The 17,008-nt window shown below is 38.0% G+C and overlaps 2 protein-coding genes across 7 annotated transcripts in view; one reads left to right on the forward strand and one right to left on the reverse strand.

The window, feature by feature from the left end:
* The window catches only part of FBXL5 (F-box and leucine rich repeat protein 5), a 42,919-nt gene extending 41,088 nt beyond the window's left edge, over window positions 1-1,831 (forward strand). The window contains exon 11 of the mRNA XM_036990616.2: window positions 1,037-1,831. Within this exon, the coding sequence (XP_036846511.1) occupies window positions 1,037-1,113 (77 nt within the window). The 3' untranslated portion in view covers window positions 1,114-1,831. The remainder of the gene's footprint in view (window positions 1-1,036) is intronic.
* A 138-nt stretch (window positions 1,832-1,969) lies between these two features.
* CC2D2A (coiled-coil and C2 domain containing 2A) overlaps window positions 1,970-17,008 on the reverse strand; it is a 133,406-nt gene continuing 118,367 nt past the window's right edge. For all 6 annotated transcript variants that reach the window (XM_073237816.1, XM_017670565.3, XM_073237820.1 and 3 more), the window contains 4 exons: window positions 15,496-15,618; window positions 14,214-14,272; window positions 12,244-12,421; window positions 1,970-5,117 (listed from right to left, as the gene is read on the reverse strand). In XM_073237816.1, coding sequence (XP_073093917.1) covers window positions 4,929-5,117; window positions 12,244-12,421; window positions 14,214-14,272; window positions 15,496-15,618 — 549 coding nt within the window. In that variant the 3' untranslated portion in view covers window positions 1,970-4,928. The remainder of the gene's footprint in view (window positions 5,118-12,243; window positions 12,422-14,213; window positions 14,273-15,495; window positions 15,619-17,008) is intronic.

Raw genomic sequence — 17,008 nt, forward strand, 5'->3', positions numbered from 1 at the left:
AAAATGTTTCTGAATTAACCTAGATATCACTTCAGAGTACTAAGATTTTTCAGTCATAACTCATTTCATATATTTTTTAATATGATCCTTACATATCAAAATGGCAAGTATTTTGGTTTTGAGTAAATAATTAAGTGCTCTTTATTTGCTCATGGTGCAGACATACGGAAGCTTCATTATGGCTTAAACATTCTTCTCCACATTTGCCTGCCTTTATGAAAACTGAATATGATTCATTTAGAGTACTTAACATTTGAATATGTGCCATAATATTTCTTCCTTGACATTTTCTAATTCTCAGCTATGTTCCCTAATGGATCTTTTATCTAGTGTCTGGGTAGCATAATGTGACTGGGATAAAATGTCACTTATTCCACAAGTGTTCTATTACCTTTCTTTGTAATTGAATCACAATTTTTATTAAGTCTTTGATGTGTTCATTCAGTTAATCACTTATTATATACTTAACTCTGGAAGATAATTTTACCTAACCCTATCTGATTTATTTTGGCTATAGATGTTGAACAAACATATAGCAAACATGTTAAGTCTATATATATTTACATAGTTTATTTTTTAGGTCTATATAGTTTTTTAAAAATTTTGAATGTTTATTGTAATTGCTCAATACTGGATTCTTTAGCTGATCTTTTTACAGATAAGGCTCTTTTGCCTTCTATTTCTGGAAAGGATGTTCAAAATAAGAAATCTGTTAAGTTAGCTATGGCAGTCGTCCTTTTGTGGATTATCTCCTTTTCTTCTTAGATTTTTATTTTGTAAGATGGGTGCCAAAAATTACTACTTTCCCTTCTTTTGTTTAGCTTTTGGACCATAAGGATATATTCATTAAAGTCAAGCTGCTATGGGCAGTTTTTGTGTCTGAATAATTTCTTATACACTCATTGTGAGATTTACTTATATGCTAACATGTATTGCTATTAAAAAAAAGTCAATGTATCAGCTCTTTCATAAACAAGATTATTATTATGTGATCTCTAGGAAATTCCTCCTTTCACACTTCTCTGTTTTTATACAGGTCCTCATGCTGATACCGCCAGCGGATGCCAGAATTTGCAGTGTGGTTTTCGAGCCTGCTGCCGCTCTGGCGAATGACCCTTGACTTCTGACCTTTGTCTACTTCATTTAGCTGAGCAGGCTTCCTTTCATGCACTTTACTTACAGCACATTTCTTGTGTTAACCATCCCTTTTTGAGTGACTTGTTTTGGCCCCATTACTTACTACAGCCTCAAATTTTAACTTACCAGTGAATTGTACAGTGTTGTTTCTCTTGAAAATCACATTTTTGTTTTAGAAAGGGGATTAGTTCTTTTCACAAGTGTAAGAACAGCTTTATCCGATTTCTTTTAAATTGAATGCCTTGAAAAGAATGTTACTAATGCCATGCCATTTAAAGTATTTTCTTGATTGTTTTGAGTTTTAAAGTCAATGGGGGTTATTGGTTTTCTCTATATAAACACTGTACCAAGCTTTGCAGATCATTTCAAACATAAATTTCTAAAGTTTTATTTTCAAAAACTGCACATTTAGACACTAGTCTCTTTTCCATAATGTTTCCTTTATTTGAACAATTCTCAGAGGGCCAATTCAAACATACACATATAAGATTCTTTGAAATTATAAATTGGCTTCTTGCTGTTAGCTCACTGAGCTAGCAAAGCACCAGTGTATTTATATTTGCCTTCTTTAAAGACCACCGCTGGTTCTTACCACTGTCCCTAAATTGTCAAGTTTGGGAGGGATTTTTTAAAATTCCGCAATCATTTGAAGAAGTGTATAAATAAAATCTACTTTGAGGACTTTACCAAGTAATTTCTTCTGTGTTGTGATTTTATTATAATCTGAGTGCAGGTTTACTGTTTTGTAAAATAGAATTAAATCTTTTGTCTTTTGAGTTTTTCCATGAAATCGTGACCCTGACCAACAGTTTTAGACAGATAACTAATTTTGTTGAGCTGAATTGTCTTTTTGAAGTTAATTATACAGTATTCAAAATATTTGAATTTGTAACCCTCATTGCTGTGTGAAAAGATAATAGGAGTGGGGACTTAGTATTCAGAAAGGCACATACTGAATCAGTTTTATGTAATACTGTATGTCATTTTATGTTATGAAGAAGAAAATAGTACATGGCATGCCATCTATTTTTAGAAAAGATGTAAGGCTCTGGGAGAGGGGGTAATTTTACATTATTATTACCCAAGTATTTTGTTTTATGGAGTAGTAGGTGAAAGAAAGATAATAGAGGTAGACAGATTTCAGTTCAGGCTAAGAGAAAACTTTTAGACCGAGTTGTCTGAAGATGAAGGAAGACTCATTTGATAGGAATATAAGTTAGGAGAATTCACTTGTGCTTTTAAGTTTCACTAACATTTTAATGAAACACTCAAAGGGAAGATCAGCTCTAAAGGTATCAAATGACTGAAATTTCACCTTCCTTGTATGTAGGACAGGGCATCTGTATAAGCAGACGGTCTTCCCTTTTGTGATTCTGCCTTACGCTCAGGCAGTTCTGTCTAGGGGCACTGCTACATTTGGGCTCCTCCTTGGAAGTGTGGCCTAAGCACGAAGTAAAAATGTTGATTCCCTTAGAGAATGTGAAAAGAAATCTGAGCTTAGTAAGCAGTTACAGGGTCAGTTTATTCTATAAGGTTGACTTTTGTAGTTTCCCAAGTGTTTTTTAATTTGAAAAGTTCACATCAGCGACCGTTTCAAATTCTTCTGCAGTGAGTCCCATCCAACTCCATACTTGATCGTACCTGTGTCTACATGAACTGCATCGTAGAATTACTCATATAAAACCATGGCTCAGTCAGGAAGGGAGGACTAAAGTTTATCCCCCATGTAATCAGAAAACAGTATATTTTGGGGGAAATTTTTTGTTAATTATGGAAAAAAGTCATTAATGATGTTTTAGTACTTTAACTGTTATCCTTTTAAATCATTTAACTTGAGCAGCTGTTTCCCCCAGGGGTTCCAGGTAATTGAGGTGTCTATTACCTATAGGGACTTTGTCCTATGCTGCTTGATGTCAGCAAACCATTAAATAGGACTTGGCAGTAATCCTGAACCAAACTGACTTCAGTATGTTGGCACATTGTTAGATGGAAACTCAGTGTTTACTATCCTCCTTACCCCCCCCCCCCCAATTGTATGGGGAGATGCATAATCTGCATTTAATTTTTATACAGTATTGCTGCTGCTTTACTAACTGAAGGGGAGTTTTTAATGAAACACTATTATACTTGTTTTAAATTTATCTGTGATTTTGTGATTGATTTGATGAATTATTGAAACTGTTCATTGTTAGAAATAGAGGGAACAGTTATATAAAATGCTTTTGGTGCCTGACAAACATCAGATGTTAAGTGCTGGGCAGTGTCTAAATACTTTGTATATACTAACTGACTTAGTCATTACAGCAATACAAGGACATAGGTAATGTGATTATGCCTGTCTTGTCTAAGGGGAAAATAAGTAACAGGTTAAGTAACTTGTCCATTGATTACCCAGCTATTTAGTGTGAGAACTGGGATTTCTCTAGTTTATGCTCTTAACCACTGTGCTGTCCTGTCTGTATGTTGTTACACTGGTGATGACTGTCATGAGTTAGTCCTTGAACTCTCCCTAGAAGAGCTCATAGGAGAGGTATCAGAGGTATGTATACATATAATAGTAGTATAATCTGATAGAGGAAGGCTTAAGGGAATAAAGCAAAAGGTGGAAGTGAAGTCTTCCTTAATTTGGTCCCTTTGTGTTTTGTTTTTAAGTGAGATCATATTCCAGTTGTGTCTGGTTCTCAACTGGAGACAATTTATTCATAAGAGGACATTAGGAAACATCTGGAAATATTTTTGGTTGTCACTGGCATCGAGTGGGTGGAGGCCAGGGATGCTGCTAAACATCCCAGAACACATGGGACAGCCTCACTGAGAACAAAGAATTACTTGCCCCAAAATGTCATTAGTGCTGCTGTGAGAAATCCTGCCTAATGTATTTGTATTCTGTGGACATTTTTCCATGTTAGCACATTTTTTAATCCTTTTTAATGGTTTAGTGTAGTATTACGTGATTTTGTTTGTCTTACTTTGGGCTGCTATAACAGAATACCATAGATTGGGGGGCTTGACAGTTTTTTCCCACAGTCCTGGAGGCTGGGAGTTCTAGGATCAGGGTGCTGAGGTCTGATTTCTGGTCAGGGCTCTTTCTGGTTGCAGACAGCCTCTTCTCCTTTTATCCACACATGGTCTAGAGAGGAGGCAAGCCTGCTCCTGCCTCTGCCTCCCAAAGGCCCTATCTCCAAACACCATTATATAGGGTATCAGGGTTTCAAGATACAAATTCTGGGGAACACAAACATTCAATCCATTACAGTGTCTTGATTTTTTAAGGTGCTTCCCTTCTGATAAATATTTAAATATATTCCCTTTTCCCCTAAAATACTATATTGCTCAATGGGTGTATGTTTATATATGCAAATGTGTTTACATGTGTCTGTTCAGTGTTTCTGCAGGATAAAATCTTAGGTATTCAGCATTAAAAATTGAAATAATATTTTGTAAAATTGTTCCCCCTTATCCCAGAAAGTTTGTGGTGTTTTTCTGGTCTTAAAAGTGTGATTAATTTTCTGCACAGGCAAAGATGGGCATTCCAAGCAGAAGATGAGCAAGGACAGAAGCACAGAAATAGGAGACTTAGTGTAAGGGGGAACCGTGGCAGTGTCAGTTGAATTCAGGGTCAGAATGGCAGAGACAAGGCAGACTACTCAATAAAAATACTTACTTTACACAGTTTGAAAATGATTATTTATTTGCAGATATTCTTTTCTTGTGATTAACATCACTTAAAAAAGTATTCTCACATCCTAATTACAGTTTTTACGTGATATAAAAAGTATACAAATAAAAAATTACCTGTTGCGTATAAGGGAGGCAACATAGATCCAAACAGACAAAACATTTTTGGGATATGGGTGGATATATACAGCTAAAGCAAATTCAACATTAGGAACATTAATATTATGTACTCCAGTGCTATATACAGCTTCGATTAAAGGCTTCAGTTCAGAATAGGGCATGTGAAGGAGAAATCCAGAGAACTGAAGGAGAAAAAAAAAAAAAAGATTTGTAGGCATCAGTGACACCTGAAGTTTTCACTGTATTTTTTCTCTATAAATGTATGCAACCCTTAATATTTTTAATAAGTTCTGCATCTTGAAGTCATTGTTTTTCTGTTGAGCTATATATAGCAATACAGAAAATGGAGAAGGGGCTAAGTGTCTTCTTAGTGGCTAACATGTTGACCTAGTGTTATTAGATACCTGTTAGTCACTCAGCCACCCACCACTATTCCCTCTTCTGCTAGCCCCTGATTTGCAGAGTAACTCATGTAATTCCAGGGACCTAGATTTAAGCTAATCAACACATTCTATCCCCCTGGCCACACTGACTGATATACAGGGATGGCTGTGTGATCCAAGTGAGTTTCAGGAAGTCTGCTAGGAATAAAGGTGTGCAGATGCTTTGTCCTGCTTTGGACAATGTGTATCCTGGCTTGAGTCCTGCCTGGAACTCTTCCAGCCATTTGCTGCCATGAAAAAAGCCAGTCTGAGAATGATGCCATCACAGGTAGGAGAGCAGAGTGGGAAGACTTGGAGATAAGTGATACAGTCCTGATATCTACACACCTCCTACATAAGCCAATACATTCTTTTTATTGCTCAGCCTATTTGAACCAAGTTTTCTGTTACTTGGAAACATCCTGGCTGGAAAATGAAAACCTGGTCTTAGAAGGTAAAGGGTAACTCAGCCAGTGACCAGAATTAAATGTCCATCCTGACTTCACACTGTTCAGCCAACAAGGTTTACTGCCTTAGTCTGAAACTGCTTTCTTGGTTTTATTATTCACCTGTGGGATGTGAACACACCATTAGCAGGCAGTAGATAGGATATACTGTCTTAGAATTTTTCTTAGCAGTGAAAAGCAATAACTATAAAATACCTTTGAAAAACTTGATGGAGTGATTGCTTTCACCTTCATGCACTTGAGTCTAAAATGATGTGCCAGATGTTTTCATTTAATATAATACTCATGCAATGTATTTTATAAAAGGTATTTTTTATAGGATCCTTTTATAAGAAATGGTATTTTCATTTTATAGATGCATTTTACTATTTAATGACAGGTTAATTTTTTTTACACTGGAATTTGTTCTTTTTTTTATTAAGTTATCATTGATACACCATCTCATGAAGGTTTCAAATGAGCAACATTGTGGTTACAACATTCACCCATATTATCACGACCCCCACACCTGATAACAGTCACTGTTCATAAGCGTAGTAAGATGCTATAGAGTTACTACTTGTCTTCTCTGTGCTATACTGCCTTCCCTGTGACCCGCCTGCATTATTTGCGCTAGTCATAATGACCCTTAATTGCCTTCTCCCTCCCCAACTACCCTCCTTAACCCCTTCCCTTTGGTAATCCCTAGTCCCTTATTGGAGTCTGAGGGTCTGCTGCTGTTTTGTTCCTTAAGTTTTGCCTTGTTTTGCTCCATAAATGAGTGAAATCATTTGGTACTTGTCTTTATCTGCCCCTGGCTTATTTCACTGAGCATAATACCCTCCAGCTCCATCCATGTTGCTGCAAATGGTAGGATTTGCTTCTTATGGCTGAATAGTATTCCATTGCATATATGTACCACATCTTTATCCATTCATCTACTGATGGACACTTAGGTTGCCTCCATATTTTGGCTACTGTAAATAGTGCTGCAATAAACAGGGGTGCATATGTCTTTTTGAATCTAAGAACTTGTATTTGGATAAATTCCTAGGAGTGGAATTCATGGTTCAAATGATATTTCTATTTTTAGTTTTTTGAGGGACCCTCCATATTGCTTTCCACAAATGGTTGAACTGGTTGAACTAGTTTACATTCCCACCAGCAGTATAGGAGGGTTCTCCTTTTTCCACATCCTCACCAGCATTTGTTGTTCTTAGTCTTTTTTACGCTGGCCATCCTAACTGGTGTGAGGTAATATCTCATTGTGGTTTTAATTTGCATTTCCCTGATAATTAGTGATGTGGAGCATCTTTGCATGTACCTGTTGGCCATCTGAATGTCTTTGGAGAATTGTCTGTTCATATACTCTGCCCATTTTTTAATAGGGTTATTTGCTTTTTGGGTGTTGAGGTGTGTGAGTTCTTTATATATCTTGGATGTTAACCCTTTGTCGGATATATCATTTACAAATATATTCTCCCATACTGTAGGATGCCTTTTTCTTCTCCTAATGGTGGTGTCCTTTGCTGTACAAAAGCTTTTTAGTTTGATGTAGTCCCATTTGTTCATTTTTGCTTCTGTTTCCCTTGCCCAAGGAGATACATTCAGGAAAAGTTGCTTATGTTTATACTCAGGAGATTTTTGCCTATGTTGTCTTCTAAGAGTTTATGGTTTCATGACCTACATTCAGGTCTTTGATCCATTTCGAGTTTACTTTTGTGTGTGGGGTTAAACAATAATCCAGTTTCATTCTCTTGCATGTAGCTGTCCAGTTTTGCCAACACCAGCTCTTGAAGAAGCTGTCATTTCCCCATTGTATGTTCATGGCTCCTTTATCACATTTTAATTGACCATATATGCTTGGGTTTATATCTGTGCTCTCTAGTCTATTCCATCAGTCTATGGGTCTGTTCTTTTGCCATTACCAAATTTTCTTGATTATTGTGGCTTTGTAGTAGAGCTTGAAGTCAGGGAGTGTAATCCTCCCCCACTTTATTTTTCCTTCTCAGGATAGCTTTGGCTACTCGGGGTCTTTTTTGGTTCATATGACTTTTAGAACTATTTTTTCTAGTTCATTGAAAAATGCTGTTGGTATTTTGATAAAGATTGCATTGGATCTGTAGATTGCTTTAGGCAAGATGGCCATTTTGACAATATTAATTCTTCCTATCCATGAGCATGGGATGTATTTCCATTTATTGGTGTTGTCTTTAATTTCTCTCATGAGTATCTTGTAGTTTTCAGGGCATAGGTCTTACATCTCCTTGGTTAGGTTTATTCCTAGGTATTTTATTCTTTTTGATGCAGTTATACATGGAATTGTTTTCCTGATTTCTCTTTCTTCTACTTCATCATTAGTGTACAGGAATGCAACAGATTTCTGTGTATTAATTTTGTATCCAGCAACTTTATTCAATTCAGTTATTCTAGTTGTTTTGGGGTGGATTCTTTAGGTTTTTTTTATGTACAATATCATGTCATCTGCAAATAGTGATAGTTTAACTTCTTCTTTACCAATCTGGATGCATTTATTTCTTTGTGTTGTCTGTTGCCATGGGTAGGACCTCCAGTACTATGTTGAATAAATGTGGGGGCAGTGGGCATCCTTGTCTTGTTTCCAATCTTAGAGGAAAAGCTTTTAGCTTTTCGCTGTTAAGTATGATGCTGGCTGTGAGTTTGTCGTATATGGCCTTTATTATGTTGGTACTTGCCCTGTATAGTTCTTTCTGGGGCAGTCTTGGAAGGCTGTATTTTTCTAGAAAGTGTTCCATTTCTTCTAGGTTATCCAGTTTGTTAGCATATAATTTTTCATAGAATTCTCTAATAAAAAATCTTTGTATTTCTGTGGTGTCTGTGGTGATTTTTTTTCTCACTTCTGAATCTGTTTATGTGTGTACACTCTCTTTTTCTTGGTAAGTCTGGCTAAAGGTTTATCTGTTTTGGTCTATTTTCTCAAAGAACCAGCTCCTGCTTTCATTGATTCTTTCTATTCTTTTATTCTTCTCAATTTTATTTATTTCTGCCTTGATCTTTATTATGTTCCTCCTTCTACTGATTTTAGGCCTCACTTGTTCTTCTTTTTCTGGTTTCATTAATTGTGAGTTTATAATGTTCACTTGGGATTGTTCTTTCTTGAGGGAAGCCTGTATTGCAATATACTTCCCTCTTAGCACATCCTTCGCTGCATCCCACAGATTTTTTGCGGTGTTGAGTTATTGTTTTCATTTGTCTCCATATATTGCTTGATCTCTGTTTTCATTTGGTTATGGTTCCAGTGATTATTTGGGAGAATGTTGCTAAGACTCCATGTGTTTGTGGGCTTTTTTGTTTTCTTTGGATAATTTATTTCTAGTTTCATACTTTTTTGGTCTGAGAAGCTGTTTGGTACCATTGCAATCCTTCTGAATTTACTGAGACTCTTTATGTGGCCTAGTATATGATCTATTCTTGAAAATGTTCATGTGTACTTGAGAAGAATGTGTATACTTATGCTTTTGGGTGGAGTGTTCTGTAGATGTTTGTTAGGTCCATCTGTTTAATGTGTTGTTCAGTGCCTCTGTCTGGTTGATCTGTCCTTTGGAGTAAGTGGTGTGTTGAAGTCTCCTAAAATGAAGCATTGCATTCTATTTCCTCCTTTAAATCTATTAGTATTTGTTTCACATATATAGGTGCTCCTATGTTGGGTGCCTAGATATTTATAGTGGTTATATCCTCTTGTTGGACTGACCCCTTTATCATTATGTAATGTCCTTTTTTGTCTCTTGTTACTTTCTTTGTTTTGAAGTCTACTTTTCTGATCTCAGTACTGTAGCTCCTGCTTTTTCCCCCCTATTTTTTGTATGAAATATCTTTTTCCATCCCTTCACTTTCCATCTGTGTATGTTTTTGGGTTTGAAGTGAGTCTCTTGTAGGCAGCATATAGATGGGTCTTGTTTTTTTATCCACTCAGTAACTCTGTGTCTTTTGATTTGTGCATTCAGTCTGTTTACATTTAGGGTGATTATTGACATATGTGTACTTATTGCCATTGCAGGCTTTAGATTCATGGTTACCAAAGGTTTAAGGATAGCTTCTTTACTGTCTTAACAGTCTAACTTAACTCGTTAATATGCTATTTCAAACACAATCTAAAGGTTCTTTTTTTCCCTCACTTCCTTTTCTTCTTCCTCCATTGTTTATATATTAGGTATATTCTGTACTCTTTGTGTATCCCTTGACTAACTTTGGGGGGTACTTGATTTAATTTTCCATTTGTTTAGTCATTAATTGGACTATTTCCTTTACTGTGGTCTTATTTTCTCTGGTGACCGCTATTCAGCCTTAGGAACACTTCCATCTCTAGCAGTTCCTCCAAAACACACTGTAGAGACTGTTTGTGGGAGGTAAATTCCCTCAGCTTTTGCTTATCTGGAAATTGTTTAATCCCTCCTTCAAATTTAAATGATAATCTTGCCAGGTAGAGTATTCTTGGTTTAATGCCCTTCTGTTTCATTGCATTAAATCATGCCATTCCTTTCTGGCCTGTAAGGTTTCTGCTGAGAAGTCTGATAGCCTGCTGGGTTTTCCTTTGTGATCATTTTTCTCGTTCTTTTAATACTGTGTCCTTATCCTTGATTTTGCCACTTTAATTATTATATGTCTTGGAAACAGTCTTTCTTGGGTCCCTTGTGTTGGGAGATCTGTGCATCTCCATGGCCTGAGACACTATCTCCTTCCCCAGATTGGGGAAGTTTTCAGCAATTATCTCCTCAAAGACACTTCCTATCCCTTTTTATCTTTCTTCTTCTTCTGGTACCCCTGTAATGCAAAATAATGCAAATATTGTTTCATTTGGACTGGTCATACAGTTCTCTAAATATTCTTCATTCCTAGAGATCCTTTTTTATCTCTTTGCTTCAGATTCTTTGTATTCCTGTTCTCTAATTTCTATTTCATTTACTGTCTCCTCTACTTCATCTAAGCTGCTTTTAAATCCCTCCAATGCATGTTTCATTTTGGATACTGCCTATTTCAAAGTTGCTATTTCTTTCTTGAATTCCTCCCTGAGGTCTTGAATATTTTTCTCTAGCTCCCTGAGCATGTTCATGATTTTTATTTTGAAATCTTTATCAGGAATATTGGTGATTTCAGTTTCATTTAGCCCTCTTTCTGTGTTTGTGGGATTTTGGTTTGTACCAGGTTCTTTTGCCGTTTCATATTTGTAATGATTACTATGGAATAATAACTGTGTAGGCAGCACCCTCTAGTGCCCAGAAGCTCTACTCTCTGGACCTGCCCAGCACCTGGAGCGATAGTGGGTTCTCAGGCAAGTGGCACCTGTGCCTGTTGGGAGGAAAGAGCTCTTTTCTGCTTCCCAGTTGCAGTGCCTGCTTCACTGTTAGAGCCAGTGGGCCAAGCACACAGGGTGGAGCCTCTGCATTACGCCCCTGTAGCTGCTGTAAGTGGGGCCACCCTCTGGCTGATCTGGCACAATGGGGTGGGGGCAGCCTGTTTGTGAACTGATGCCGGCTGGGAGGAAGGAGCAGCTGGCTTTGTATTGCAGTGGGGGGCCTTGGTGCTGTGTTGCCAGCCAGGGAGATGGAGCGCGTGAAGCTCCTGAAAGTCCCAATCCGCTTGGCTGAGCGTGCCAGGACAATTTTGTTCACCTGTCCTTTTTCCTGATTATCAAGCTCTGTGTAATCCTTGTCCCTTTAGCAGCCCTCTTGCTGTTGGAAGTCTTTCAAAGTGCCCACATTTCTTTTGTCCCAGAGCAGCCTGTTGTGGGTACTTGTTCTCCACAGTGCCTGGAATCTCAGTCTTTTTGAGTATTCTGCCTGTCTTTGCTTTCCAACCCCACTGATTTCCAGAGCACCTTGTGATGTAGGTTCGTGCTCCTGGAGATCTCCCGTGCTGGGTGTTCAGCAGTCCTAGCTTCTACCTGCTTCCTGCTCTGTTTCTCTTCTCTCTGGTGAGCTGGGGTAGGGGAAGGGCTAGGGTCCCACTGGATTGCAGCTTTGCTACTTTACACTTTTTCATGAGGTCTTCTCTTTTCCCCAGATGTAGGCAGTCTGTCACAGTCTTCTTTCCGACCGCTCTTTCGCGATTAGTTGTGTTTGCTATATGTTTGTATTATATGTGGTTTTGGGAAGAGGTTTCTATTTCACTGCCATCTTCCCAGTCAGTCGATTCCTTGCAGGGGTTCAGGTGTGATTAGGAGGCACCAGGGCCTGTAGCCACTGGGCCTTGGGTGTTGGGATGATCTCACCCACCAAACTCTGCAAAGACCCAGTTCCCCACTGCTCCCAGAGGAGTGCTGTGGGTAAATAGTTTTAAGTCTAGGCTGTTGCTGCTTTGTACTTCGGTGAGCAATGTAGATATTTTGATTCCAAAAACCCATTACTGAGCAATTCCCAGTTAAAATGAAGCTCTTGGCCCAGCTTAGAGCCGTTTGTGCTTACCCTGTAGTCTCCCAGCTGCTTCAGCAGCTCTCTTCTGTGGTCATCTTCTACATCTTCTCCTTGGCTTCTTTCTAACAGAGGCAAGAAGTGACGTAGTGTGGAGGTACAGTACCTATTCCACCGAGTTAGATGGCGAGGCCTCCAGTCCATGATTTTTTCTTTTAGTATTTTTTCAATCCTGTTCAAAAAAAGTAAGTTCCATTATTTGCTGATTTGACTTTTTCTTTTGTAAGCAAAAGTATTATTTGTATATTGTGGGGATTCAGGTGGTTATCTGATCACATTGTTGGGGGAGTTGTCATTCACTAGGCATAGTTAGCACCCAATGTGGGCTAATCCTTGATGATTCGAAAATTAACATAGGTGATCTGTACCCTCAAGGATTGTGTATGGTTGGGATGTGGAATAGATCTATAAATAGAAGGAATATGATATCCTAAGGTCAGAACAGGTGCTTGCAGTGTAACACAAAAGGGAGCCCTGAACAGCTTGGGGGGTAGCCAAATTCAATACATTTAGCAAAAGCTTTTTCCATTATTGTGTTTTATCACTTTGTTCATTGGTAATGTATATACGGGCGGGTAAGTTAGACCCAGGCACAAGAGGGGGTTTATGTTGAAAGCTTTATATATTTGTAGGGCTACTAATGTTGCACAGTGATTCTTCCTCCCATGACTGTTCATGAGGATTATCCTGCTAAGTTACCTTAAAGCTGTTTTTAAAGTATCCATCATCACTGCAACTTAAGTTTTGATATCCTGCTTTATGGTTAACGTGCTAGGTATTGGAGCCATAGGATGTGAAGCTTAAACACCACAGAAAATAGCTATCATTTGTTGAGTCCTAATGTACAAGGTACTATGCTAAGTGCTTTTTATATTTACAGTCTAATAACCATATGAGGTAGGGGATATTGTCCCAATTATGAGAGGACAGTTTGAGATATGGTTGGTGGCTTGATGAAGCAGGGGAGCTGGGACTTGAAGTGAAACGTTGCCAGTTCTAAAGCCTCTTGTTCATCCCTAACCAAATGCAGATTTAGGGATCCAGCCAGCTTCCTATTGCTCAATAGCTAGAGGATCCACTTTTGGTACATAGCAGGTACCTTTGTTTTGGGTTTCAAGCTGGTCTGGGCAAGAAAGTGTGGATGCATTGGCTTGCACTTCATCAGTAACGGGGCAGTAAATGATGTGAGTCTAATAAAAAATATCGTGGAACTACTAGAAGAAACAAAAAGGATTTTGGAGGGAGTTAGCTGTTACAGGTGGGGATCCCAAACAAGGCTTTATTTGAAGTCTGAAACTGAGAAGAAATTAGTGTTTTCTAGGAATAATACATTAAAAGGTCCACATTCATTCTCATGTCATTTGACATCCTGCTCTTCACACGGCTTGATATAGCAGATAGAGTAGGAAGGGCATATGGGCTTTGAAATCAGATCTGGCTGGACTCAGAAGCCCCCTCTTGCACTTTACAAGTATGTGCTCCTCTCTCAAACTCAGTTTCCACATTGTGAAATCAGGAGAGTAAGTTTTTTTTGCAGGGTTATAAGGGTTGTAAGGTCTCAAATGGGCTCTTATGAGCTGTCTCTGTATGTTAAGTTTACAAGCCAGTTGAAGTTCAGTAAGCCACTAATTGTACAAAAGAGGCATATTTAAGCTAAGGATTATGGTATTTCTGAACAAGACCCATAACAACATGAAGTTGAGCTCTAATCTGAAGTAAAGTTTTGGAGAACTATGTGTCATTGCTGGAGGTCACTTCTGTTTTGTCCCACACCACGCTGATGCTAAAGCCTCCTTCTGAGCCCTGGGACTTAGAGATCACACCTGTAGTTGGTGTCCATAAATAGGAGTTAAAGTTTAATTGCCCAAATTATTTCACACTGATCCAGGTTGAGAATCGTTTAGTTTGCTACTACACTCCTAGTGACAGATGATGTGTGGATTTATGGGTATAATGTGACCCACCTGTCTTGTAGCTCAGCTGCAGCCACCTTGTCTGTGTGCTGGTAAATTAGCTCTTCTGGCTATAAAGGAGAAAATAGTTAAAAAATTCTACAGATCAGTTATACTTTGAATAGCTATGTATCCTTTTCTAAATATTTTTTAAATTATGAAGTTTCAGGTATTCATTCTGATAGAAAGGATAATGTAATGTACCCATGACTCACCTGAAGTAAAATATCACAAGTAAATTACAGTACTATGTAATTCTTTCTCAATTTCATTTCTGTTCTCTCTCTTACCACAGAGGTAGCCATGACCTGATTTTGTCTTTTAGCCCTCTTTCATTCAACATATATTGAGTACCTACTGTGTGCCAGGCATTTTTACAGGATATAACCATGAATATATTTGCCTGCTACATTATAGTCAGTAAAGACAGGCAAATTAATAAGATGTGTTGTGATTTTATTATAGACATGTGTCCCTAAACAATACATTGTATTGTTTTACATGTTTTCTAAACTTAATATAAGTTTTAATACCGTGACTATGCAATTTGCTTTTTCATCCTTAACATTGTATTTAGAGATGATAGCAAACATTTTTAGCATGCTTACTAAGACTCATTAATGTTGATTAATTCATACAACTACTGTAAAATATTACAATTATGTACCATCATTTGTCCCTTCTTTTGTTCCAGTTCATAGGTTATTGCAAGCAGTGTTTCTACAGAAAATCCAGTATATGTCACCTTATACACATGGGAGAATTTCTCTAGGATGGTGTTTTTTAAACCTTTTTTTTTTGAGAGGTTTGGATCACAGTAAAAAATATATATTTATACCCAGTATAAACATACATAACTAGCTAATCAAAGCAAAGTTTTAATAACAGTTCTTGTGCTTCTTATAATCTACTGCTCACCAAGACCCTTTAAGTTAATTTTATGAGCCCCTAGTGGATTATGTCCTGCAGTTTGATTTTATGTTTCAATAGCAGTCATGAAACAATATAGTGAGTGGAGACCAGCATTGAAAAAATGAAATTGCATATACTTGATGGTACTTTTATGTCATGGGACTGCATATCAAAACTTTTTCTTTCATGTATTTGTATACTTGTTCACGGTATGCTGGTATTTCTTACTATGAATCGGGCTCAGCTAAGTTTGGAAAACAAATATTACTATAGAATAAATAGCTAGGATTAGAATTAAGGGTCAAAAATATCTGGCTACCCAGTATAATGATTTAAAATTCCTCACTTTGTCTACATTTAATTGTTAATAAAAGAAGTATACCTGAATACTGGAAAGACCAGGATATGGAAGCCTCCTTGAAAAGAAAGATTTCCATAGTTTAGGCTTGGTGACATCAAAACTGATCCTTAATGGGGAGTCATACTGTTGAATATTAAACCAAATCTAAAAAAGACAAGACTGCATTAATGTGTATGTAGTAGATACACTCATATGTATGTGTGTGCATGTATGTATTATATACAGAGGAAACAGCAAGAAGACATGCAGAATGCACACTTTTTTAGTCATATTTTGATTTGTAAACCAATATGCATTTTACAGTCAGTGGTATGATATAGTTGTCATTGGCCATTTTTCACGTTTTTTTTATCTGAAGTTGAGGTGTGCCTTGCTGTTGGTTTTAGGTTCATGAAGTAATGTAGTTCCTGGTGATAAGAAAATTAAAGTTTTCTAGGAGAGGACAGACAAGGCTGACCCTTTCTCAGACTAGCCTTTCCTCACTCCGCCCCTCCCAGCCTTGTCATGTGTCTACATCTTTGGTTCCACAGCAGGCCGTGTCTCTGAGATAGCACCTGTGCTGAGGCAGTGAAGCATATTGGTTCTAGAGCCAGACCATGGGCACTTGAGTTCTGGCTCCAACATTTATGAGCTGTGTGACCACGGATGATTTGTTTAACTTTGGGTTAGCTATTTTACTACTATTAGTATGTATCATGTTAATAATTGCCCGTCTATTCATCTGTCTTCTCACTAGACTACTAGTTTGTTGCCTTGAGCACATTTGTCATGTGCCTCATTCACCACTGTATCTTCACCATTTAGCATAGTTCCTGGCATACAGTAGCCATATTGAATGACTGTGTGTGCGAGTGGTAAATCTACCCATTCAGTATATTGAGTACCTGCTATGTTAGTATCTACTCAGTTCTAATCACTAGGGTAAAGTAGTGAATGAAACAGAGTTCCTACCCTCATGCAGTAGCTAATGAAAAGATAGCACAAACAAATTAGTAAATACATGAGATATCAGAGGACATGATGTAGTAGATGGTACCATTGGCCCTGATTCCTCACCCCTTTCTATGCCCATACTCTTTGCTGATACTTTGCAGTTCCTCCCACTAAAAGGGAGGAAATGTATTTGCTCACCCCTTGAATTTGGGCCAGTAGAATGGGACAAAAGTATCATTGTGATGCCTGAGTCAGAGGCTGTGTGTTCCTGCTTGCCTGCTTATGCCTCTGATGTTGTCATTGCCCCGAGCCCCAGAATAAACACACATGGAGCAGAGCTGTCCCAACCTAGAACAACAGAGCCTTCCCAGCTGACCCAGAAATCCAAGAAATGTTTGAAGCCCAAAGGTTGGAATGGGTTTGTACTCACTTCATGTGGCAATAGCTACCTGTACGAGGGCTATGGGGACAACTATGTGGGAAGAGATGAAATTTCAGGGTGGCCAGGGATGTTCTCACTGGAAAGATGGCATTTGGTCAGAAATGCAGGAAGTGGGGGAGGAATTTATGAAGATATCTGATAGGGGAGGGGTCATCTATG

Source organism: Manis javanica, chromosome 5 (assembly GCF_040802235.1).
Source record: "Manis javanica isolate MJ-LG chromosome 5, MJ_LKY, whole genome shotgun sequence".
In the NCBI taxonomy this organism is placed as follows: Eukaryota; Metazoa; Chordata; class Mammalia; order Pholidota; family Manidae; genus Manis; species Manis javanica.